Source organism: Pygocentrus nattereri, chromosome 14, assembly GCF_015220715.1.
Source record: "Pygocentrus nattereri isolate fPygNat1 chromosome 14, fPygNat1.pri, whole genome shotgun sequence".
NCBI lineage: Eukaryota > Metazoa > Chordata > Actinopteri > Characiformes > Serrasalmidae > Pygocentrus > Pygocentrus nattereri.
This window is the reverse complement of record NC_051224.1, coordinates 4,740,867-4,767,522: the sequence shown is the minus strand read 5'-3', so window position 1 is coordinate 4,767,522 and position 26,656 is coordinate 4,740,867. Positions and strand designations below refer to the sequence as shown.

General features: G+C 42.5%; 2 protein-coding genes across 17 annotated transcripts in view; one reads left to right on the top strand and one right to left on the bottom strand.

The window, feature by feature from the left end:
- nfixb (nuclear factor I/Xb) overlaps nucleotides 1–16,339 on the top strand; it is a 180,763-nt gene extending 164,424 nt beyond the window's left edge. For 9 of the 15 annotated variants that reach the window (XM_037544653.1, XM_037544650.1, XM_037544652.1 and 6 more), the window contains 5 exons: nucleotides 2,470–2,598; nucleotides 5,269–5,444; nucleotides 6,953–7,100; nucleotides 9,320–9,411; nucleotides 11,465–16,339. In XM_037544653.1, coding sequence (XP_037400550.1) covers nucleotides 2,470–2,598; nucleotides 5,269–5,444; nucleotides 6,953–7,100; nucleotides 9,320–9,411; nucleotides 11,465–11,479 — 560 coding nt within the window. In that variant the 3' untranslated portion in view covers nucleotides 11,480–16,339. The remainder of the gene's footprint in view (nucleotides 1–2,469; nucleotides 2,599–5,268; nucleotides 5,445–6,952; nucleotides 7,101–9,319; nucleotides 9,412–11,464) is intronic. The other 6 variants (XM_037544660.1, XM_037544658.1, XM_037544659.1 and 3 more) reach the window with 3 other exon arrangements.
- nme4 (NME/NM23 nucleoside diphosphate kinase 4) lies at nucleotides 6,517–26,129 on the bottom strand. Of its 2 annotated transcripts, none has more exons than XM_017720247.2 (5): nucleotides 25,777–26,129; nucleotides 21,740–21,870; nucleotides 21,517–21,618; nucleotides 20,142–20,254; nucleotides 6,517–6,708 (listed from the first exon to the last, which is right to left on the bottom strand). In XM_017720247.2, the coding sequence occupies exons 1-5, from the start codon at nucleotides 25,892–25,894 to the stop codon at nucleotides 6,642–6,644; spliced, it is 531 nt and encodes a 176-aa protein (XP_017575736.1). In that variant the 5' UTR covers nucleotides 25,895–26,129; the 3' UTR covers nucleotides 6,517–6,641. The 2 variants fall into 2 exon arrangements, with proteins under 2 accessions (XP_017575736.1, XP_017575735.1); XM_017720246.2 differs by lacking the exon at nucleotides 6,517–6,708 and adding an exon at nucleotides 17,985–19,032 and having other exon boundaries at nucleotides 25,777–26,127.
- Between the last annotated feature and the right edge of the window lie 527 nt (nucleotides 26,130–26,656).

The following is a 26,656-nucleotide window of genomic DNA, read 5'->3' as shown; positions in this document are numbered from 1 at the left end:
GGTATCGGGCCAATATGTGCTGAAAATGCTGTATCAGATATCGGAAGGGAAAAAAATGTATGTTATCCAGTCCTTTAACAGATCTAGCCTGAAATTACACACGCTCATATTGTGTGATGTGGTGCTGTTAGTTGTGTGGTGGTGTAGTAGAGTATTTGAGTATTTGGAGCTGATGCACATCTTCAGTGTTTCAGTTAACCCTATCAAACCGAGCATCTTGATTCGTTGTGAGTCGTTCATGGCCAGTTAAACTCGCTTAAATCTGCTGCCAGAGGAGTTATGGTGCTTGTATGTCTACATTGTACAGTTTGAATTTTATTGGTGTGTAGTATCTGAGCTTTCTGTGTTATCACTGTATTAAAGATGCACATTATTGATTGAGTTCCTGAGCTGTTTCAGAAGATAGAGCAGATAAGTAAAAGCTTATCATTAACCGGTAAAAACGTATTATTAATTTGCTTAATCAGAGCAATGATAAAATTCTACTAATATGTGGCTTACATTCAAAAAGGTAGTTTATGGGAAACTTTATAAAAAAATATGTGAGTCTCAGACTTAGTTACATTGCGTTCTGTACATATCCACTAAATGCAACAGCATTCAGAAAAAAAAAAACAGCTGCTTTTAAAGTTTAGTATTAGTGTTTAAACAAGAAATATCAGTCCGAGTGTAAAAAGTGGCTCGTCAGATCTAAAATAATTCTTCATGATGTGACGAGCAAAACTAGTTTTATTCTACTTAAAAAACAATGTTGATTGAAAGAATCAGTCATTCAAAGTATTTATTTAGGTTGATTAAAACTAGTTTTACTTGTTACCACATGAAGTATTTTTTTAGGTGGATTTGATGATCCACTTTTTGGTGTTGGTAAAGAAATGGTGAGATTGTGCCAGCTCTAGGGGTCATCTTACCTGCTGCCTGTTAACAGCTCTTCTGGGTCGTCTTTGTGCCTCTTCCTAATCTCCAGTGCTTCATCCATGTAGAGAGAGCAGAGAAGAGAGAGCGAGAGGGAGGGCAGCCAAAGCTGTCTTTTGATTTCACAGTAATGTAAAGTGACTCAGTCACATAGGTCTAAGAAAGAACTGCCCACCATTTTGGCCATGCCACAAGCCCCAGAACCTTAAATTGCGTGTTTGGATTACCATATATCAAAATAATTTCCCTCAAAACCAGCCACAAGAAGCCTTGATCATAAAACAGACTCCTTTTTTTATTTCCTCGGCCCTGACACATTTGGCCGCGTTTCTGGGTCACTTGGTAAGCCCAGTGTATACTTAGCCCGCTTGTTTTTGCCAAACTTTGGAATAGCTCACCAGCCCGAAGCTTGGGCCCTGTGGCTTTGGGGCCGACGTTTATAGAATCGGGAGGACACTTTAATGCGGCGTTATATACGAGGGGCGCATGCCGTCGCCCGCTCTCTCCCTCCGTTTCTCTCACTTCCTCCCTCGTTATTCACACATCCCTCGCTCCCCTCCTGTCCTCCTTTTCGTCTGGCGCTGAGCTGCGCTCGGGCCACTCTCGGAGAACAGCTCGTTCCGAGAGAACAGAGACTCGAGTCCGTACAGACCTATAAAAGGGTCCGATTTCGTTCTAGCAGAAGTTGAGGAGGGATTCTGCGTGTGTTTTATATCAGCCCACCATTTTTTCTTCACCTTTATCTTGACGTGGCACACGGACTACGCACGTGACCTTTCTGTGTTGACTAGGAATGTTTAATTTTGTTCATGTTGCTGGGGAGCTGATGAAGTGCTACAGTAGTTTGCTTTTGGGTCTTTACTGCTGGTTTGCCTTCTAAAACCACCCTTCCTTTAATGGTTAAAGTTTGTCTTTGAAGAAATTTCCCGGAGAAATGAAATCGGATGGAAACAACACAGCGGCTCAGTATGTAAATGACCTTGCTGGATCCTCTTAGTGACTTGAAATGCAGGCTCAGAAGTAGATAATTCGTTACAAATACCTCAACTTTGCACTGACCTACTTCGTTTTTCTCAAATAATCTGTGCGCCATTCTGAGTTGTTGGTTTCTGGCGATTAGTTGATACAGTTCCCTACAATGGGGGCAGGACAAAGTTGTAAAAATGCGATTTAACAGTGTCCCATCATATCCATAGTCATATGTGTGCGTCCTATGGCTGTTCAGAGGAGACTGTGTGTGTATTTGCTTGTATGTATGTGTGTCATTGTGGAGTAGTGAGACAGGCAGACATACAGACAGACAGATAAAAGTAAATGGGGTCTCACGGGACCTTTCCATGGCCTCCCCCCCCACAACCCCAACCCCAGCTATTTTTTTCCCCACTGAAAGTCTGCCTAGAGAGCTCTTCCCTCCCTCTCCCATCCTTTTCCTGCTTCAACTGAGGTGATTTTTTTCCTAAAGCATACAGATCAAGCCGAGATCCGAACGCAGAGCCTGTTTCATTAAAACCTCCTATCTCTGTTCTGCCATTCTGTTGATCCCATTTTTGCCAGGACTCTCGTCGCCTGGTTCTCTTAAGAAGCCGGGGAAATTCGATTTCAGCGCTCTGTCCGGCCAGACGAGGTCTGCCCGCATGCCGTTCACCCACCACCCACTGCCCATGCTGGCAGGAGTGAGACCAGGTGAGAGTTCAGAGCCCCCACACACACCCCCTACCCCCCCACCTACCTAAAAAAAAAAAAAAGAAAAAACGCCCTCACACAAAGTGCTGGGTCGCCTTTTGCTTGGTGGAAGAGGTTGAGGCCATCTTTTGCGCTAGCCAGTTGGGTTCGGGCTCCAGTGTTTGGGATCTCTTCTACTTCATCTACTTCTGGGTTCTTCCCTCACCCTCTTCCTGTCCCTTTTATTTATTTATTTTTAAAATGAAAGACTGGTCTGTCTGTCTGTCTGTCTGTGGTCGGGTTCTTTCTGCTTTTGGCAGTGGACTGTTTTTCTCTGGTCTGCAGGGTGCAACTGTATGCTTTTGGACTCATTCAGGTCTCTCTCTGTTTGCTTTGAGGTTCTCAAAAAAAGAAAAGCTTTGTTAATGATTTTAAAGTCTTTGTTATTTTTTTATTTATATCATTCCGAGTGATATGATGCCCTCCACAGGAAGTCTGAATTCTTTTGTAACGGGCCAATCTGGAATGCGGGTATGTTTCAAACAACTTCAAGCCTTTATATCAACATCTTGATTTGGCAGTGGCATTAAGAATTTTCTGGAAAACGACTTGCCAAGCCAAACCATTAAACACTTAATCCAACAAACACTTACCAAATACAAGCCCCGACTCAAAACTACACTGAAAGACAAGCAAGCGGACTGTTTACTGTAGAAGACCTGGATGATTCGAAAGGCATGAAAAATGCTCACTAATGTCAGAGCTCCCCTACATACAGAATACTGGAGCCTGTGCCATTGCTGTGAAATTTAAGATTACTACCAAAACAAAGGAAGTATCAAAACACAGCGTGCCAAATGTTTTTTAATCTCTTTTATGGTTTTCCCAGGCATCCAGAAAAAAAGGTGTCATTTTTTGACATGAATACATTATAGTAAATAATACTTATATTACAATAGTTAAGCAAATTGTTCTCCATGTAGCCAAGAACTTTAAACGAATTTGCGGAAGCTGCCTTTATGGCCGTGGAAGCAGCAGCTTTTTTCAGTCTTTACCAATGAGCTGGCATTCCAACATAAAAAGTGTATTCAGGTTTTTTTTTATTTTACTGATCAATAATAAAAGAAACCTAAATGCTTTTTCAAACCACTGCACCAGTCCAAAACTGGCTGAGCGGCTGTGGTGAGGCAGAGGATTCTGCACTAAATAGTGTTATTCTGCTGTCTGTCTGAACCGTCTCGGCTCTGGTGTTTGTCTCCTCACGGCCTCCGATCCAGTTCATTTCCCGCATGCCGTGATACGCGGCTAGATCCGGTTTGGGCCTTATGTCATATACCCTCTTTGTACCACGGCCACGCGTTGTTTTTGTGTTCCCTGATTGTGTTTGGGGCTATTGTTGCCCTGCTCCGGAGGGTCTGCAGCGTGTGGCGCCTCTGCGCCCTCACCAGCGCGCCTGGCCTCTGCCCAGTCCCTAATGGGATTAAAAGGAGGGAGAAAGAAAGGCGGGCAAGAGAAGGGAAGAGGAGCAGACTGTTGTGTGGGGGAGCCGGGGAGGGTGCAAGGCTTTGGCTGTGAGTGAGGTGCCCTCGTCTGGGTGAGCGGGGGCGCTTGGCAGCCTTGCCCGGGCAGCTGGAGGGCCTGCTGGGCCGGGGGAAACGAGGCTGGCACGGCAGGAGAGGAGGGTGAGGGTTCACCCCCCATACCAATCAAGATGAAGGGAGACCCAGTGTTAAAATAAAGAAAGAAATAGCATGGGTTAGCCCGTGCTCTCTTCCACTCACCCCCAAAGAGAGAAGTAGTTCAATGAAAAATCACACACACACACACACATTTTCTAAGCCACATCTCCCTCAGGGTCGTGGGAATGAAAAATCATATTTATACAATTATTTTCCCCCGAAGGCCTTAAGGCATAAAGATGGTTTCTGAAGTAAAATGGACAACGGTACATCACATGGCTGAAAACAGTAATAGGAGCTTTATTGAAGTGTGAATTTAATCCATTCTGTTTATCAGACACCAAACATGTCTTGACTGTTTGACTATATTTGAGTTACGCAAAAGGTTCGATTTTTTACTGAACTATTTTTTCTACTATTTGTATTATTTATATTTTAAGGCAGAGGTCTTCAACACCACTTCCAGATTTTGTCGTCACTGGTAGTTAATTAAGCAGTCAATGTGACCCAATTGCCATACCTACCAGTGAAAACTAAATCCAGCACCGGAAGATTCAAGTTGTACAATTTGTGACAGGCCAGCTGCAGGAAATTCAAATGACAAAAGGTTATGCTGGCCATGGTAACATAACTGCATAACATTTAGACACTGAAACAATTGTAGGGAGACCAGCTGTCAGTACTTGTATCACATAGAACTGTGTGTGTGTGTGTGTGTGTGTGTATGTGTGTGTGTGTGTGTGTGTGTGTGTGTGTTTATTTTTGTGTATGTGTGCACATATAATAACACTTCACTGGGTTTGTCTCACTGACTCATGCTACTTTAGCTCACATTGCTCTCTCACATCTTCCCAGACTAAAGCCCTTAGTGTATCCCTTTGTTTGGAGTCATTAAGGAAAAAGTTATTTGAACTCATGCCTTTGTGCAGAGAGGCCTTTTTCACTTTCAGCTATTCTGAATTTACTTGTGTGTCTAATGCTAACCTTTCTGTCTGTCCTTCTCTCTCTGCAGGGAGCCCCCGTGCCTCAGCCTCCTCTCTGCACTTTCCCTCTCCCTCCATCATCCAGCAGTCCAGCCCATACTTCACCCATCCCACCATTCGCTACCACCACCACCCTGGGCAGGACCCCCTCAAGGAGTTTGTGCAGTTTGTGTGTGCTGACGGATCGGGCCAGGCTGGCGGCCAGGTAAGCCCCAATAAAGCTGCCATACCCCAGAACACAAGGCCAGTGGGCTTCTACAATTTATCAGCACTGCAAACAGCTGTTTCATTCTTCTTAGATTTACTGCTAATATAAAAAGAAGAGGACCGGTAGTAAATTAGGATTTCAGACACTGAATTTGAGGACATTACAGCATAAATAGCTGGATGTTTCAGCTCCACGGTTTGCACTTTGCCTTCTGTTAGTTTACATGGTTCAGTTCATGAAGGGTTTGATGGTTAAGTGAGAGGAAAGCAGAAGAAAAGGTTGAGGAAATTTACTGAACACTGAGGCAAAATGCTTGAGATTGTTAAACATTAAGAGGCGAACGTGCATATACAACCACTGCAAGCAAGTAGTTAAATAACTTGGCAAGACGTTTGCAAATGAAAATGACTAACCCTTATACATAAAAGCAGCTCCGTAAGAGCTAGGAGCCTACACTCCGATATTAATTCACATACGGGAATTCCTGCAATGCAGAGATTTTTCAGCTTGTTGTTGTTTTTGTTTAAATTGCATTTCTTTCAAACTATATAACGGAATGCAGATTCCCCACTCCTTTCCTGCAAACATGTTATAGCAAGTCATTGTTCCATGTTGATGATCATCAGGATGTTCTCTCCTATTAAAATATCAGTTTTGTATTAATAGTATATTTCAAAAGGCATTGAATTTGCATACCTCACACATCTTTCAAACCATAATTGCCTCCTTCATATATCACAGTTTGTTTATGCCTGATGAAAGGCCATTTCATTGTTGAGAAATGACAAGGTCAGTCATAACGAAGTTTTCAAGAGGTTTCTGTCTTGTCTTCTCACGAACACTGAATAAGTCTGTGGGGTTTTTTGTCTGGAGTACAAGCTGAGATGAAAAGACAAGCCTTTGTGTTTAAGACTGTTGGTTTTGTCGTTATCTACCATGTGCTCTTATCAGCACTTTGAAGTTTTTTCCCCCCTTCTCTTGCTTCTCTGCCCACCTCTTCAATAAAACCTCATCTGCACCACAACCAGCAGCAGCCTTCACACATTTTCAGTGCAATACACATTCTTCCTTCTGTTCTGCTTTTGCCATCAGTTTGGATGTTGTGGAAGTGGCTGCTTCGTTTTTTGCCCTTTTCAGTTGATCTCATTATTGTGGACCATCCGTGTGCCCCTCTGTTTTGTGTTCCACCATCGTTTAAAAGACCTCCATCTTGATTTTGTCCAGCTCCTTCACGGCTCCAGTCTCTGTGCCTGTGGTGAATCTATAATTTAGACACACACACAAACACACAAACATATATATACGCACATACAACCCTTCATAACCAAAGCCAATGCACATTCGCCATCTTTTTGGTTATTTCCCCCCTTCAACACCCCACCACTTTCAGCCACGCCTCCCCCACCTCCCACATTTTCTTTCTTGGAGCGAGCCAACATCGTCTTGCCGTTTGCTGGGGTGTCGGGCGGCGTCCGCACTCCTGACCCTGTCTGTGTCGTCTGCAGCCTAACGGGAGCGGCCAGAGCAAAATGCCCGGCTCCTTCTTACTGCCTCCGCCCCCCCCTGTGGCGCGTCCAGTGCCCCTCCCCATGCCCGACTCTAAACCCAGCAGCACGCCCCTCGATGGCGGACTCACCTCGCCCGCATCTCCGTGTAAGTGACCCCCCCTCCCTGCCCATCTCACCAAAAAGACCAAACTGGGCTTTCACCATCCAATCAGTGACCCCAACTGGCCACAACTGGGCCTCACCTGTCCTATCAGAAGCCTCAAGGTCGCCCCAAGCACTACCTCTCTGTTTATTTCCAGTCTTCTTGTGGCCCTTCTCATCTAGTTGACATCTCTTAAACTAGCATTCCATGTTCTAGCCTTCCCTAAGGGTTATAATTAGCTCAGTGTTGCTAGCTGCTGGGGTTTGGAATAAAAAGCTGCACCCCCACTCGAGGTCTTAGTCCAGGCTAATGGTTAAATTCAAAATTACTATGGAAATATTCTACTGATTCTGTCTTTGGATATTTCTTTCTCAGTGTAGTAGGCCCAGTGTAACCCCGTTGTAGCAGCTATTTGGGCACCCCTTTTTCATCCACAAGACGTCAGTTAAAAACAGTCTTTGCTGCCAGCTTAGTTTGTGGTGAACAGCCACAGTATATTAAATGAAGGGTACAAATTTAGGGCAGTTAATGTGGACTCTAATCACATTCTTCATTTGCCTATCCATAACAAACACAGTTCAGACTGGTGACACCAACGAAACCCATGTACTGTACCTTTGACTTTTACGTTGGCTTGCTTTGAGTTCCGTTTGATTACGTTTTAGCTGCGGGTTAGCTTGCTGTGTTGAGAATGAGAAGATGTGATCAGCCAACTCCAGTGCTGATCCAAGATCAGTGGTGATATGCTTATCAGTGGTGATTTGCTTAGAGCTGTGCTGCTTTTAACTTGTGCAAAAAAGAGCAACTGGTCTTTGATCTGTACTGTGGGGCTATTGAAAAAGGAGCAGGTGTATGGGGCAAGATGGTATTGGCATCATCAAGTTTAAAACCCACCACAGAGGGGGCACTGGACGGAGCACTTTTGTCTTATTTATGTTTTGTTTTGCGTTTCTAATCTCTGTTCATTTAATTTCAAATCTAGTTTTGTTATTGTCAGTGTCTTAAAGTCTTTCATCTGTTTACGTCTAACTGACCCTTTAAAAATGCTAACAACGTCGTATTCATAAACATGTAGATACATACATTCAATCCTGCTAATATCATCAAACCTTTCTGCAGTCCTAAAGGTGCATCCCTCTGAATATCCTTTGTGCACGTGCATCATCCACCTCATTTTTAAATTGATTTAATTCAGCTTGGATACTGAATTAACTGTTCACAAGGCTACATGGGACCTACATCGGCTTGCCATGACAACTCACGTAACCCTACATGAAGGTTTGTAAATGCTTGTTCTAATAGGCGTCATCTGTTATAAAGGCTGCTTCATTGATTGAGACCTGTTGGAATAAGCATTTATTTATTTTTTGGGGGGGTTATGTCATGACAAGCTTCTATAAATATCATGTAGCCTTATGAACAGTAACCTCCAGTAAAGTGTTACCCATTTCTCTTTGTTAACTGAGGGTGATGCGGTGTTTCTCAGAAATGGGGAGGCTCTCTACCAGCGAACCAATGATGAATGACGTTGACCCATGTATATAGAGTCTGTCTGTTTGTATCAGTTGTCAGTTCACTAATTGGACTCTTAGCTTCTGGGCATTCAGTGAGATGCACCTTTGTATAACTTGCATAAGTTGGACAAAATTTGGGTTTTGTGTGGCAAATAATCTGGCTTCACTCAGTGAAAATGACCTTTAATTTAGCTAACTGACACAATTTGGCAAGAGCTGGGTAATGTTGTGCACCTCAAACGAAATACATTTCCTTGTCTTTTTGACTGTTAGAAGGATAGCTAGCTGACTCAACATGGTGACATTCAATCTTTTACTTATCTGACAACTTCCCTGTAAATTAGACATTTGTTTGAGTCCATCAGCTTCAGACTGCCCTAAATTTGACCTTTAGCGCTTGCCTACTGAGTCTGTTTCTTTCTGCTGTTATGTAGAAATCACACGACATGGTTGTGAACATGGTAAATACACTCTCATAAAGAAGGAGCTTATGTCATAGCAGAAAACGTCCTTTTAAGAAATCCAACAGATGTCTACCTCTCATCTGTTAAAGGCAATAACTGAAGCTTGTAAAAAAAACTGTTCAGGCAGTGATTATATAATTTCATAAATCTTGATCTATCGAAATAGAGTTCTTTCTCGTGTGAGTGTTTGGTGAGACTTACTCAGGTTATTGATCTATTTTGTCTGCTCTCTCTCTCTTTCTAGCATACTCCACGCCAGGCCCCACAGCTCCCAACAGGTTTGTCAGCATCGGATCACGGGACAACAACTTTCTAAACATCCCCCAGCAGACACAGGTGAATACAATAATACTGGAGCTTTTCTTTTCTCACCATAAAATTGTTTACAACCTGCTGAATTGAAAACATTCCCTCTAGTGCACTCTAATCTACACTTCTGATCTGTAGTAGTTTGGCAGGCAAATTAATACAGCAGAGTGCCACTGTACTACTTGTATTGTAGATTCCAAAGACAAGAGCGCTTTTAAAGCTATCTCAACACTTCATTACCATAATTTGTGTTCCAGTGTGGTGTCTCTGTTGCTTCTCTCTTATTTCTTCGTCTTGCTTCCTCTCCTGTGTACACTAAGCATTACAGTATGTTTATCTGGCCCATCTGGAGCAGGCCCGAGAGGGCTGAGGCGTTCTCGGTGGGAGTGGAGCAGCGGAGGTTGATTTCAGCGTTGCGAGTGGGCAGCCGCCACACTGGGCCTCCTCCATTACCCGCTGCACTTTACTCATTACTGTGTAAACCACGCCCGCCCCAGGCCTGCTCCCAGCCAGCCTGCTCCACAACACATGGCAGCCATCTGAAGCTCTACAGCGAGGTGCTGTCGCTGTCTTCAGCTGCAGCTCCAACTCTAACACTTGCACTCTCTCTCTCTGTCAATCAGTTGCTTAATCTTCCTCTGACTTTTTTCGGTCAACTTCATTACTCCTTTCTCTGCTGTTCCCCTCATCTTGGGTATGTCTTCCCTTTCTGCTTTTTGTTTCTTTATTAGAGGTCTGACGTCTCTTCCACTTTTCTCCACTTTATTCTTTGATTTCTTCTCACCGACACCATTAACTCATCGTCCTTCAAGGCCAGTGTCCAAATGATTTTAATAGAAATTAAACCTGCTGCTTTTTGACACACCAGCATGTAGAAGTCACTTGGCGCATTCCTCAGGAAAGTACATATCTGTGCACAAAAGTCCAGTGTAAAAGTCAGCTTGAGGTAACTCGGGTACTTTACATCTGAAGTTGAAAAGTGGGCGCGAGGAGCTCCCTGGTGGCGAAGCGAGAGGTTTACAGCACCCTGTCCCAGGAAACACAGGGTAGAAGGCAATGCAAAAGAGGAGAGAGGGTGAGAGTTTCAGCACAGGCCTGCAAACTGAGAAGTCACGTCCTGACTGTCTGGTTGCCCACAGCAACCAGACATGATGTCATAGCCAGATGAACTTGAACTTGAGCGGGGGTGAGCGTGGGGGGGTGGTTTCAAAGTGGTGGGGGTGGGCTAAGAAAAAGGGTGCTCACCACTGCCAAGGATTACACAGGGAGCGATAGAGTCGAGAGAGGGAGGAGTGGAGCATGGGGGGGAAGAGTTACTGGCTCTAGCTGCTGCCCCATAGCACGAGGAGGGAGGGCGTTTGGGGGCGGGGGGGGTGGGTGGTGTTGGGTGGGGGTGTTTGTTTGACCTGCAAGAGTCAACCAAAACAAAAGCCGCTTCTCCGGAGGCAAAGTGTTTCCAAGACTTGACTTCCAGAATGTTCTCTCAAGCTCAGATCAGAGGCGGCGACCCACTTCTACTCGCTTTTACATGCTGGGCTGGAGAAACCCAATCTTCAGACAGGGCACGCCAGCTACCTCTCACACTAAGGCTGCCAGACACTGCCAGCCTTGACAAACACAGACTGAAAGGCGTGTTCTGCACTGATGTGATAGCTCTGTCATGATACAGAGTATTTTTGTACTTACAAAACTTTGCCCCTTAACAATAAATAGCATGCTAGTCTGTGTTATTGTGCCCATTTTATCAGTTGAGGTTTGGATATTCATGGCATATCATGACAGCGTGTATACTGTGTATACTGTAGCTAGTAAAATGGTTCTGGATTGCAGTTAGACTGTAACGATGACAATGCTGTTGAGCCAAGAGGTTTCAAGCTCTCCAGACCTCTATAGGAGGACAGGGACAGGGTGGGGAGAGAGAGGCCAACCAGGCCAGACCAAGACAAGCGTGACATCTAGTGGACAAGCAGATTTGACATTCAGCCTGTTCTATGTCCAGACTCCTGATCATGTGGCCTCAGTGGTGTTTTCCATTGTGTTTCTGCTGAAACCTGACTCTTTTCTCATTTTCCTTCAACAGTCTTGGTTCCTCTGACAAAACCTGCCTGCCAACAAGCAATTAAAATCCCATCACTACAATCTGGAATCATAAAACAGGAAAAAAATCCGCCTGAAAATGCCCTCCGACCCTTTTGCCCCGACAGAACGACAAAGGAAACCAGGAAAATCTTGATATTATTTGGAATCTTCCAATCTGGTGTAGTTAGCCTTTACAATGATGACCCCCTCCCTCCTTTTTGAAAAAAAAAGAACACTAAACACAAAAGGATCCCATGACAAGTTGAAGGAGGACATGCAGTCATCTCTCGAAAACCACGGAAACAACCGCAACAAAAAAACAGCAACACAAAGGAGCAACTTGAAGAGGACAAACAGAATCTGTTACTTAGGAACAAGGATATAATGTGCAATGGCTGGGGACATCAACAATGGTGAGGTTTTAGTAAAAAAAAATAAATAAAAGGAAAAAAAAAGAAAACAAAAAGCATGGTTTTAGTAACTAACGGGACGTCAAATTATTGAGACGCTAAATGAACTGACTTCCAGAGCAGAGTTGAAGCTAAAGGTAGCTAATACTCCCCATTCTGACAGCATATATAGTCAGAAGACAGTAAAGAAACTGGTCTCTATTTGCCCATCCTTTTAACTGCCAACCTAACAATAACTTCAAAAAGCAACTAAGTAAAAGCTAAAGTATTGCACTACAAAAAGGCGGAAAATAAAACACTACTCTTGTGCACTATTGAAAATGGGAAAGGTGGAGATAAAAAAAATTGCACATCTATTGCGGTAAAACAGGAAAGTGGACGTCACACACTACAGCTAGTCAGATGCAAGTCCACATTCGTAGGGCATTCTCTTTATATGTCCGTGTAGGGAAACACGCATTGTTGCCCCACACTTTGATCTGGACAAAAACTACCTATAGAATCGGTCCAATGAAAAACAGTCAAATTCAGGCCTTCTATTCGCCCTTAGTGCCAACTGAATACCAACACTACTCCTATTGGGTGAATGCCAATCCCAACACACAAACACACCGCATACACTCGCATTCACTGCCGTGACTCTGAGCTGATGCTTTGAACTTGTCACAGTGGGGGGAAAAAAAGTCGACTATTTTGCTTCTTTACCCTGCCGAACATTCCAAATCAGATGTCCTTACTATGCCTTTTTGTCTCTTGAGACATTCTACGACAACTCGTACGAAGCTCCTTGTGTTATTGTTATAATGAGGCGTCTTCAAAGTCCTAAGGAATTTTAACAGCTGGCAGAGACAGCCCAGAGACACCCTTTCCTCTCTGTCTTGAGTTTACTGTTTACTCTCCCAGACGGCCGTGTTCCAAGAACACGAGGCCATGCTGCGGAGCAAAAGAATGTCGGACATATCGTAGTTATGCACAGGGGGAGCGGGGTATCTGGGGGAAATTTTGATCAGACAGGGCTCAACCCACGTTAAAAATTCAGCCACGTTTCGGGAAGGCTAACAGCTCAGAGCACGGCCTCAGACACACACGCACACGACACCTTCCGCTGATTGACTATAAAGGGAAGCCTTGATTTTAAATAGGGCAATCTTAATCAGCCTTTAGATATTCATTCTGGAATTGCCATAAATGACCTTGATTTAAAAGCATTAATTCCATCAGTCAGCTCTAATCAATGACCTCAAAAAATAACTGGACTGCCTGACCATGTATCTCACTGCAGGGAAGCATTGTTGCCGGAAGGTGGCCATGTCATCAGCTTGGTAGAGGAACTAGCATTGCTAAATGAGAATTATGATGGCAATGGTCTTTTCTTTTCTAATCAATGGAAGTGCCTCTGTATTCCCATTATGCAATTTGTTCAACATGAATTCAGGTTATTTTCTCACATATAAGCTATAGAGGAGGGAGAAATTTTTATGTCTGGAGCAAAACAAGTGACGGCTCACTAATCACAGACATCTTTATATATACAGGAGATATCCATATATATTTATATATACATTTTTTTTGTTTTGCGTAATAAGCTCAGTGGCAGTCTAGTTATTTTCTGAAGTATGGCAGAGTCATGAGTCATCTTAACAAATTAGTCATTTGTTCAGAAGTACCAGTCCCAATACCCAGTTATATACTCACCACAAGAAAAGTCCAACAAGAAAAGTCCGTGAAAAAAAAGCTATATAAATTGCATTTCTATAGGAAACAGTAGCAGTAGTGTTGAGGAGAAAGATACGGCTTTTGATTTCTTTTGTGTTTGGATGGGAAGTATTTGTAATTGAAAAAAAAAATGTATGTTGATTGAGCCATGTGCAATGCCTTGGGTAGAAAATGTGTTTGTCTGTTAGATTGTTAGAGGGTGTAAAAGAAGAGGGGAGAAAAAAAAAATCCTTCTATTATCGTTTCAAGTCCAAAAGGTCCGGGACTCTAAACTACAGGGCGGAGAGAAAAAAAAAAAAAGAAGTCTTTGTAAGTTTTGGGAATTGTTTTTTAATCTTTCCTTTTATTTTTTGCTTTTTTTTTTAATGTTTATTTGTAATAATTTGTTCTCAAAACTTGGGAGGGCTGAAGAAACAGTTTTGCAACACATCAAAATATATATCACTAAATGAAACTGGTGCTTTTTATGGAATAAAGTACATTCAGACTCTATTATACATAAATAAGAAAGAAAAACAAGTGTTATCATAAAGCAAATTTTAGGAAAAAAAAAAAACATGCATTACTCTATTTCTTGTTTTGTATTTACTAAAGGGGGAGGGGTTCATTTTAGTCGAGGTTGTGACAAAAGGCATTTTTCTCCCAACCTTTTCTTATAGAGGGTGGATCAAATCTCCGCTGTCAACAAACACATAAAGTGATGAAAAGCAAACGCTTGACCTGAAAAATGTGTCCGTTTTCCAATGCTTACAGTAACGCTGAAACAGCAGAAATTTACATTTGGCAGCTGCCTTTGGTTTGGGTGGCCCAGTGTCACATGAATTACAAACCATGACAGTTCCTAGTCAGTTTTGTTGAAGACATTATCCCGCTCAAAGCTAGTGCTTTGTTGGCTTTTGTATATAGAATTTTTCAACCATTTTCAAACTCAATGACAAGATCTTCCCTTTTCCTGGGAGATGCAGCAAAATAGCTCGAACGCCCTCGAAACCAGCAGAACTAAGCGCGAATAAACGTGTGAGAATGTGGAGACGTGACGTGAACTCTTTAATGGTAGCTATAGTTGATTAGTAGACTCCCGTCTCATGCCAAGCACTGGTGGAAACCAATCGGATCGATATTTCGATAGCTGAAAATGTTTTGAGTTACAAAGTGAACCCCACCCCCTCTCCCCCAGCAACACCCCCCCCCCCTCCTGGTCCCCACTGTAAATTACTCTAAATATTTGTTTCGTGATGTAGTGTTAGACTCAGAGCATCTTAAAGGTTGTCCCTAAAAAGTGCCTTTTGTTCACAGACTCCATCTTGTAATCCTGAGTGCCCGTCTCAGAAAAGCCCCCCCTCCAACCCGCTCTTATATTCTCTCCTTCTTCGAGCTCTTCGAAGCAGTATATATAGTACTAAAGGAAATTGGTGTGACTTAGTTCCTCTTTTTATTGTTGATAATTAAGAAAAATGAAAAAAAAACGACAAAAAAAGTCCTTTCTGTCTTGCTTTTCCTTCCTCTGTACTCTTCTGCCTCTCTTGGACACTGGAGTAGTCTGTAGTCGCATAACCATCTCCTTCCCCCCACCCCATTTTCACTGAATGGAGGGGTTTTTAAAAAAAAATGCAAAAACTTTTGTCTGAGCAGAATGCAGTTAGCTCACATGTTATTCTTGTCTGTATGCTTCACATTGTATACCATACCGATCTCTTCAGCTTCTCCATTGAACAGTTAATGTAAGTGAACAAGTTACGCCAGTGGGCTCTGGCGGGATGTCCAATCGAAGGGTGGATGAGGGAGAAAGGATTCCAGCACAGTGGAGGAAGAAACTGGTTGACATCGGAACGGGTGGAGGGAACGAATTTGGCTGCTGGGATAGATTAGGTTTGTAACTCTTGTTTTGATTCTATTTATTTTCTTTTTCTTTTTTACCAAATTTGGTGTCGTTTTTATCTTTGTCAATATTGCGTATTTAGGCAGCAAAGATGCCGTGTTGAGAATTTACATGGATGATGCACCTTTTTAGTGGTTGTACGAGACCAGCTATTTAAACACCTGAGGGGGGAAAAAATACCTGAAATGACTAAGCACCTTATAACGGAATGGTTCAGCCAAGGGCGAGGCACGGACTCAGAGGTAAAAGAATACGGAAATCCCGACCAAAACCCCAGTGTCATCTACGATTATGAGCCAAGCCCTCAGACCAAAGTGATGCGGTCCTAAATGCTGCACGCCACAGGACCTGGACTGTAGTGACAATTAAAGACGCCTTGAAACTCCACCAGCAAAATCAACCTCAGGCTTAAGTGTTTCAGCCTGCTTGTTTCCCACATAAATATGCAAACCTTTACTTTTCCTGAGTACATGAAGCCAGCAGCAGTATCAGCCACGATAAAGAGAGATGGGAGTATGTGAAAGCCATAGTGTTGTGCAAAGAAATCTCACAGAGCCCTGTCTCTCCCTGGCACTGACCATCCGTGTTTTAAATTTCTTTCTTTCCTATTTCCTTTTGAGTTTGTTTGTTTTTAAAGTGTGTAGGGCATTGGGATGCGTTTAGAAGTAGATCGATTCCCCAGCAGCCTTTAGCCCAGCCCCTAGCTTCCTCACTTACCCTAAAAGCAGCTGCCCTCTTTCTAGACACACCCTCCAGAGCTCATGGTGAAATGCATGTGTTAATTACAATTTCTTTTCCATAATAAGAAAAACAGTTTGAAAAGAGCAGAACCTTTAACTGATTGAATAAAAGGATGTTCTTGACTGTAAAATTCACTGTGTGGCTCGTTTTTTGACCTGAATCTGAAAAGAATATTGCCTTTATAAACGATACCAAGACAATGCCACCCACGACAACAGCCTGTGTCATTAATAACACCCTGAAAACTTTGAAGGACATGAAGTGGCTCAGCCTCAAAATATCTATACCGTCCCCTCTGTGTATCAGTCCTGACTTAGCATCTCCTAGAAGAACAACCCTGTATTTGGGATGGAAAGATTATGGTATAACTTGGTATAAATCAAGTCAAATCAAATCACATTTATTGTCAAATTGCATTTACACAGGTGGAAAGTCAGTGAAAATCTTAGGGGCGTAGCCCCTTTATAGAATTTAAATACAAAAAATAATAAATATCTAAGGAAAAAATATATATACATTTATATATATTTAAATATATATACATATATATACATTGACTCTGAATATACACTCGTATTGCACTATTCTAATGTACAGTTGTGTAGTAATAAGTTACTATGTAATGTGCTGTTCTCATTCCGTATGTGCAGTTAGTCTGAGGGAGATGATGGATGAGATGCAGGTTCTCAGGGATAGGATACTGATAGAGAATCTTCCAGATTGTACAGGATACGGATAGAGGATGATCAAGATGTCAGTCTATATGTGTGAGGACAGATTTGCTGGATTGAAGGTGCAGTAAGATCCGAGTGAGTGTTGGTGTGGATGAGGAGGTGATTGTCCATGGAGATGGTGACTCAGAGGTGCAGTGACAGGCCTACAGACCGATACACCAGCACCACTGGCTGTTCAGCAGCCTGACGGCCCGGGGGAAGAAGCTATCTCGGAACCGGCTGGTTCTGGACTTTATACTTCTGTACCTCCTCCCGCTCGGCAGCTGTGAGAACAGACAGTGGCTTGGGTGGGTGGAATCCTTCAGAATCCTCCTGGTCTTCCTCAGGCAGTGGCTGGTGTACAATTCCAAAAGGTTTGGGAGCTGGACGCCGGTGATGTGCCGGGCTGTCCGTACCACCCTCTGCAGAGCTTTCCGCTCAATGGCAGTACAGTTTCCGTACCAGGAGGTGCTGGAGCTGTTAGAACACTCCACAGTACAGATGTAGAATGTTCTGAGGATGTGTGGGTTCATGCCAAACCTCTTCAGCCGCCTGAGGTGGAAGAGGCGTTGTGCCTTCTTTACCACCCGTGTGGTGTGTTCACTCCAAGTCAGTTCCTCTGCGATGTGAACGACTTTATGATGGTAGGGCTCTAATCTTTTTTTCAGTTTACAAACTGAATGAGAAAGAATGTCTTTTATATACATTTACAAATACTTATTTAAAAAGTCCTCATGTCTTTAGAGGCAGTGAAGAAAGTATTGCAGATGCCTCATAAAAAGACCCAAAGAGGCCTCAACCATTTGACCTATTCAAATAAACTTTAATGGTATTGCCATTAGAACCATACTTGTATATATCAATTATCATACATCATATGAAATTCAGGCTTTTTTATGAGCTGTGCATGAATTTATCCTATCCCCTTAAACTAAATGTGTTAAAGAAAAACCTTACATATCTGCAAACACACAAATATTTATTTGCTTCGTTCATTTTTTAGGCCATTTATATTTCTGTTTCGTCTTTGTAAGAAAACCAAAAAAAGCTGAAAAAGAAAAATATGTACAATTATTTATTGGTTCAAATTCAGCGTGCTAAACTTTAAAACCTGTAACTGACAGTAAATGACAGTAACAAGTTAAATAAATACAGCAACTACTTCTTTTAAACGTTTATTGGACCATTCCATACAAGGCGTTTTGCTTCCTTACAGTGAAGTCTCAGTTTGGAGCACCATATTATTATCGACTATACTTATTCTAAAGTCAACAAATCTTCTGACCACTAATGTCCTACACAGCCATGTTAAGCACAACTGGGAAATACTGACTGACATCTTCCAAACCATTTTCACAATTAGAAATCAAATATAAAATTACAGATTTGGGATGTTTTATGGAATGCCCTTCGATGTAGATCACATGAAACATCCTTTATTTTGAGAAGAACAAGTAGCTGATATCTGTGAGGAAAACTGGGAGGTTTCACCGTGCACAGTTATCTAACTATCAAACATCAAAAGACAGTTTTTCACAGCTGTTATTACAGTAATATGTGAGTGAATGTAAGTAGGTGTTTCTAATCAGAACGGCTGCACAGTGCTGCTTCTGTCCAAATGTTGCTTATAAGAAACATCAGGAACATCAATTGTGTTTGGCTTTAACTTTCAAACGTCCCTACTTTCCAATATTTTATATACCACAAATTTAACATTTGACACATTTGTGAAAAGCAATCCAAGAACTTATGAATTACTCAGCAAAAAACTGATCAGATCCTTGAATACGGTCACAGTGTAGCAGTAGAACAACATTACAGCAATTTAACTTTACTTTCCAAAACATGCTTTCAGGCTGAGTTCCTTTCAAACCCCACGATGCGTTTGCTTAAACGCTCCAGCGTTTAAACTGTGGTCCGAACTCACATGTTTACGCATACGGCATGGGTGCTAATTTACGGCGCCTGCACTTTCCGCAGGCCAGTCCCTCACGGATGGTAGATGTTGCCATGGTCACAGCACTCCCAGTCAATCAGCTCAGAGCGCTGGAACCATAGCGAGATCTCTTTTTGTGCCACCTCAGCAGAGTCTGAGGCATGCACAATATTCCTGCAAACATTAATACAACACAGAAGAAAGTTCTGAATTAAATCAGCACCCAAAGGAAATGACAGTCTAAAGCCAAAAGCACCTAACAGTCTGGGAAGATATGTAAGGGGTTATTCAGATAAGGGAGGGCTGGCTTGAGGAATGTAGAGGCATGTTTAGATTCTAACACTTTATTTTGCATGATGCTTATCTTCTGTAATTACTTGAAATAAACTTCTATTGTATAAAACACTGTCAGTACAATAACTACTTTCCAGCAAGTAAATTCCAACTTTTGACTCATGTATCAGATTTCAAAGATTTATATATTTTTATATACGTCAACCTAGAATTGAGACTATGAGTGCAGGGGTGTAGCCAAGGGAGGGTCGACTGATGTTTAACCAAAAATAACAAATCTCCAAATCACACTGCACTTTCTGTACTGTGCCTACAGATAGTTTAATTAATAAATTATTAATGAAATAATCGAGGCATTTTCAAAGTACTTAGGTAATTACAAATCACTGATTTCAGTTTCTCTGGTGACGTAACATTACTTATTCACCACTGGGTGTTGTCTAGTGTTAAGTGCCGGCAGCATCGGTCAGTAAAAATAAGGAAAAATAAAACTGAATGGGTCAGAAAGTGGGTCTATTTCCACTGTAGCTTTCTTGATAGTTCAGTTTATTTTATTAGCTATTCAAAACAGCTGGTGAACAGCTGGTGAAGCATAAAAAAATTACGCCTAAGTCGGTATTTGCCAGCGGTTTATTGAAATTTTAAACAGCACAGCATGTACACACGGCAAAATATAAATATAAATTTAAGGTGGAATGGAAAATTTGAATGAGTAGCTGGCAAATAGGAAACCTACACTACCGACGCTCATTCCATAGCAGTGTTTAATGGTAGTGGAAGTGCTGGATGCAGTAGGGACGCAGGAGAAAAGCAGGACTGGCTTATTGCTGTGATTAACAGTGTAACAGTAGTATCAGACCAAAGGTTGACCTACACACGGTGCCTGTGATAAAAAAAGGTCCATTTTGAGGGAGAAGACCCACCCCTTCTAGTAGGCTGGCTACGCCCCTGGTTCGAGCGCACGTTGGAATATGTGTATATCTACATACCTGCTAACATGAACGCTGAAGTCTCCTCTCAGCGTTCCAGGTGCAGCTTCAGCTGGGTTTGTGTTTCCAACCAGCATTCGTGTGGACTTCACTACATTGTGTCCCTCCCAAACCTGGAAAGATGTAATGAAGTCATCTGAGCCTTTACCTACAGCTGTTCAATTCCAGGCACAGTGACATCAATTCTGATTCCAAGTAATAGGAATTGATGGAAATTCATAACACATTATGATCGATGGTGGTATGACTGATGAATGACAAAAGATCTTAACATATTAACGTCTTATCAGCGGATTGAACACGGCCCAGGTGTGGGCAAATTTGAGCATCACTTTGTGAAACCGATTCCAAAGCTTTGGAGTCGACTCTCAATTCCAAAATGCCTGGAATCTGAGAATCTCTTTTTTTTGGAACCTTATTCTTTCCTTCTACTTCATGACTACTTTTAACTTAGCAGGCGGGCCTTTACAAACCTCTGCAGACTTGCACTGAATGAGGACAGAGTCTCTAAAAAGATGCTGCAAAACAGCAGTAGTGTTTACGTCCATTCAAAGTCCTTATTAGAAGGTCTGTCCACTCAGTGGACATCTTGGCCATGTCTGTGGCCTGTAATTTTCAGTCACAGAAGACCGAGGGTCTCATCTTTCAACTGTTCATGCACAGTTTCAAGTGTAAACCTCACTTGTGCACATTTGAATCAAATACTTTTCTACATCTACAGATTATATAGACTGTGGCGCCCGTCTGCTTTGATGCGTTAAGCATTTCGTCTTTTCCATCCACAATTTTATATCAGAAATTCAATGTAAAACAACTAAATATTACTTACATTGTTAAAAAGAATTTAAAATATATTAAAAAAAGTCTCCAACAACAAAACTTTACAGGAAAAGGAAAAATGGAATTTACTTGCAGTGTAAGTCACTCATTTTAAAGCATGGTTGATCATTTTCATGCAACTTAAAGGGCAGCTACTGTGCTCAAATGACATAGAATTTATTTATTTATTTATTTGTTTTTCGATTTATGGAAGAGCGGGGCCTTCCCATGTTGAGTGTTATTTACTCTCCCGTTCATTTTTCAACCAGTGAACTGTCGCCTCCTTCATATCATCTCTGGCCCACACCAAGAGTGCGTCATCTTCCTGGCCATCATGGTCTAAACATCACACCGATCACTGTTTTTCTCAACTCCATTTTTTGAGTGGATGGTGTGAGAGGATGGACAGGGGATCACAGTCTAGAGGGGCTTTACCGTCTATGCAGTGCTTATCTAGAGTGGATATGAGGGACAGAGGAAATGAGGGAGGAGGGCAGCAGTTAAAAATGCTGGGTGGGGTGGTTTTAGTGCAGACAGCTGTTAGTTTGGCCCTCACCATGGCAACCACGGGGCCTGAGGTCATATAGCGTAGCAGGCTGGGGTAGAACGGTTTTCTATGAAGAGACGCATAATGCTGAGCCAGCAACTCCTCGGACACCTGAAACATGTAGGTAATGATCACTACTCAGAAGAATGTCATGCACAGTTCATCACTATTAGCCATACAAATTTCCCATTATGTACTCATAGACATTAACACGCTGAGAAGAAGCACTCACCTGCAGCATCTTCAGACCCACCAATTGGAAGCCCCGCTGCTCCAAGCGCTTAATGATCTGACCTATCAGACGCCTCTGGACCCCATCTGGCTTGACAGCAACCAGTGTCCTCTCTTTCACGCCGGGAATACCTACAGCATTGACAGATTTCAACCTCAAATTTCACAGGCGCTGTGAGACTTTGCAAGTGTTCGGTTTGACAGTAAAGACTCATGATGGACTGATGTCTGCAGTCAGTGATGCTGGTTGAATAAGTATTTTTTAAGTGGACAATTGCGCCCTCTGCTGTCTAACCATGAAAAGACCATGAGTAGATTATTAACATTAATACTATTGTTAATACTGGGTTGGTAAAACTGATGTACATGCTACCAACATACGGCTGCTGTCATATCAAAACCTCATAACTCCTCCGAGTTACAGCCAACAGAATTAGTCCAACCATTTCTTGAAATTAAACCTAAACTTTAATGCTTTTTCCTTTTTCTGTTGAATTGGAGGTTATGTCACTACACAAGTAGTCTCAACTAGGTCCAAAAGGACTTGAGTAATAGTACTTGAGTACTGTACTCAAGTATTATTTTGGAATATATGTGCATACATATGTAGTATACTTAAGTATTATTAAAACCTGAACATGTACTCGATTAAATCCCCTAGATACAAAACACACTTGTTTCTCCACTATTTCTTCTATACTTTCAGAATAAAAAACTCAATGGCCAGGAGAATTTTCTCTCAGTTCAGCTGCTGCACATTTTATTATCTCAGTTCTGCTCACATATTTGTCCACAGGTTTTTTTTTTCCTCACTCAAGTACATTTTTGGCTCCGTTTTTCACTTTTACCTGAGTAACATTTAGATACAGTACCCACAATTTCACTTAAGTATAATCTTCTGTGGTTTTTCCACCCCTGGCACTGTAATCATTTAGCTGCTGTTGTGACACACGCAGCCTGGAGCCTTACTCATTTCTTTCCATGAATCTTTTTCTTATGAAATGAATTTTGTCATCCGTCTATTTTACTGACAAACACCTTCCCTGATGTCATCTCTCCCCCGACTAAAGGTGGCCAGGTGAACTTTGTTCAGCTGGACCTACTTTATACTTTCATGAGTGCACGCTAATGCGCCTGCATGCGTTCACTCACATACACTTGATTTAAGAGGGATTCTGCTGGACGTGATGTGCATGTGATGTCTACAGTCAGTGCTGATGCCTGATCAAATTAACAGCATTCCCCACACAGATACACACACACACACACACACACACATAGATACAAACACAGGCAAAGCTCTGATTGGCTATCCAGCAGGCCAATCACCCAGCACTATGAGCAGTGGACAGGAAAAGTGCATTTAAGGTTGCTGATAAGTTGAGGGACAGTCACCCTGAGGGCAGATAAATATTTGGCATAGATTAGTGGTGAAGGGATGAGTTTAGCAGCAGATGAGCGTGTTAGAACTCGAGCAGTGCTGACTGCGTCTGCTGTAAGGAGACGCATGCACTGCAGGTGAAAAACTGCACTCGTTTTGATTTTGGCCTTCACTACTCTACATAATGCTGTAAAGCAATAAGAATGAATGTACTTCAGTATGTCTGTGTGCATGTACTACACATACAAACAACACCATTAATATCAGTCTGACTTCCACTGCATGAGGCCTCTCAACATCCTGAACCATTTACACAAACACTGATTAAAGAGGAAACGTACCCTAAACCATACAGTAATACAGCCACCCTACATTAAATGATTAAAGGCTTAAATGTGGAAAAAACTCATTGAAACAGAGTAAAAGGTACGTTCCCCTTCCTCTTCCTCTCTAATGTACTTTAATGTATGCATTTTCATTTCTTCCAGGAGAAAAGAGACGCCCCCCCCCCTCCCCCCTCCTTATTAGGCTTTGATATATCTACTTAGCATCTCGAAGTGATATCACAATAATGACTTATTTTCATAAAATAAATATTATGGACTTTTCTTGGAATATTTGTATCTTGAGATGATTTCTTTTCGTCAGCATTTCCACAGACGACCCACATTTCTCCTTCATCCCTAAACGATGGGATTTTCGTCATTTCATTATTTATTCCATTTTGAACTTTAGTTTAGTGTCAAGGGTTCATTAAGTTAAGTGATACTTTTTTGATCCCACAACTGGGGAAATTCCACCTCTGTATTTAACCCATCTGTGAAGTGAAGCACCACATACACACTAGTAAACACACAACTAAGGGGCAGTGAGCACACTTGCCCGGAGCGGTGGGCAGCCCTATCCACGGCGCCCGGGGAGCAGTTGGGGGTTAGGTGTCTTGCTCAAGGACACCTCAGTCATGGACTGTCGGCTCTGGGGATTGAACCAACATCCTTCCGGTCACAAGGCCAGATCCCTAACCTCCAGCCCACGACTGCCCCCAAATAGTAAATAGTTCATAGTTAATAATAATAGTTAGTTTTCTTTTTTATTTATGTAAAGTCAAAGATCTAGTTTCTTGTTTATTTCCGTTTTAGTTTTGAGCATTACGGTTAACAGCTGTGATAGTAAGAGTACAATTAAACGAATTCAACAGTAGACTGAGCTCAGCTCGGCTCGACTCGAGCTTTCCTTAAAAACAAAGACACTTCAAAACTCTCATTCAGCACTAAACTAATACTAAAGGGTTTTTTTTCAGTAATTCTACTTATTCTCTGCTAATTTTACAGCAGACATTACAGTTTTGATGTAGTTTTTTTTAGAAATCTGTGCTTTTTATCTTTATATCATTTAATAAACACATTTTTCCACTGCTAGTTTTGGTTTTAATAACAGCGTTAGTTAACTATAATAACTATAATAACCCTGGTTAAGCTGGTTAAGAGGACTGGGTTAAACGCTTTCTCTAAAGTGAATAACAGCATTTCAGCACAAGCCAAAAACATAAATTACTGTAACACAGTGAGTCAGAGTCATTATTTCGAGATAGTAAGTAAACATTGTGAGGAAAGTTATTATTTCTAGACACGTAATCCATATTTTGACATGCTGCTGCTAGGACGAGGGTCAGCTGTGCTGTTTTTCTCCTCTGCCTGGCAGAAAGGGACTCACTTGAAAATACTCAGTGAAGTAAAGTCCACCAAACGTTGACCTGCGCACAAGTCCATGAACCTAGAGAAGAAGCAGTTACTGCCACGGCAGCTGCTGTGCAGACAGACAGATGCTGGGTTTACTAAAAAGTCGTGTTAGGTTTAAACCGCGGGTCAGCTCGAGTTAAACGCACACTGGACTGAACTCGTCCAATTGAGAGCACGAGAAAACTTAAGTGTACAATTAGCTAATCATTTTAACGACAGGCCACGCGGGGGCAGTGTGAAACACGGACAGGCTGCACGGTTCCAGTCTAATAGAGAGGATTATAGCGGTTCTCAGAGCGAATCGGAGACAAATCCCCAAATAGCGACACAGAGCCACCCTAGTTTAGCTGAGTGGGGGTCACAACTGTTTTTACCCAGGCCGGACCGTCAGACTAGCCTCACAGACACGTTTTTACAGTTTTAACAGTTTTTCTTTTCTGTTTACCGGTCTCTCGTGCTCGGAGCCCAACTCTATTTACTCGGTTCAGCTTCCCCCCCTCCTTTAATTCACCCCTTAAACTAAGAGCACTCGGCCAAAAAACCGACAAAAACAGAAGAACCGCGCTACAAACTTCACCTCCTGCGTCGAGAACGCTGGACTTGAGCTGCTGAGAGGTTTTGTTTTTTTTTCCTGTGGTCGTTAGCTAGTTTTTCATTCGAGGACGAGGCTGGTTCGATTTTTTTCCGCTCCACCTTAAATGGCAACGTTACAGCAGTTCGATTCTGGCGCTGGAATCGAACCGGGGCACGATTTAAGGTGGAACGGCAGAATTCGAATAGGAAGGCAACTTCTGCCTCGCCTCAGGACGCTACTGCTGTCCTGCTTGAGCTGGAGGTAAAACACTTTTTACTCAAAGGCGGTTTCAGACGGCGCTAGCCGCTCCACACACACACACACACACACACACACATACACACCTGAGGCAGTGCTGTGGCTCCGCGGGCGGCCACACAACCAAGTGAGCTGGACGCGCGAGACCGGCCGCACACCGGGGAGCAGAAGGCGGTTCAGTAGACAGACCGGCGCCGCCGCCATGACCACATCAGCTGAAAGAGGGAGGAAAAGAAGGAACTAGCACATGAAGTGAAAAACCACAGGACAGCAGCTCCAGGAGGAGAGATTCGTCAATGAAAGTCCGACCGCCAGCTCTTCTATCTCCTCTGTATCCCTCAGAGCCCCACAGAGGCTGACCAGCGCTGAGGGACTGCACGCGCACAACCGGTCATTCACCTGATGGGCCACACTCACGTGCCTAATCAGAGAGTGATGACAGGACTGACAGACTGTTTTAAGGACGTCAGACCGAGGTCAGAGCCCCGCTGGTGTCATCCTGTATAGATCAAAAATCATGCGTGGCCACGACTTGGTAACGCGTGGGAACGAGATGGTTAAGTCGTGGTCACAACTTACTGAGCCGCGATCTCATCGCCACGCCACGTGAAGTTGGGACGTTGTGTAAAATAAGTAAAAACAGAATACGATGATTTGCAAATCATTTTCAATCTATATTCAGTTGAACACACTACAAAGACAAGATATTTCATGTTCAAACGGATAAAATTTGTTTTTTTTTTCTCAAATATTCACTCATTTTGAATTTGATGCCTGCAACATGTTCCAAGGAAGTTGAGACAGGGGCAACAAAGACTGGGAAAGTTGAGGAATGTTCAAAAAAACCCTGTTTGGAACTTTCCACAGGTGAACATGTTAATTGGAAACAGGAGTGTCATGATTGGGTATAAAGGGAGCCAGATATCAACAACACCCAGAAACGCCGCCGGCTTCTCTGGCCCGAGC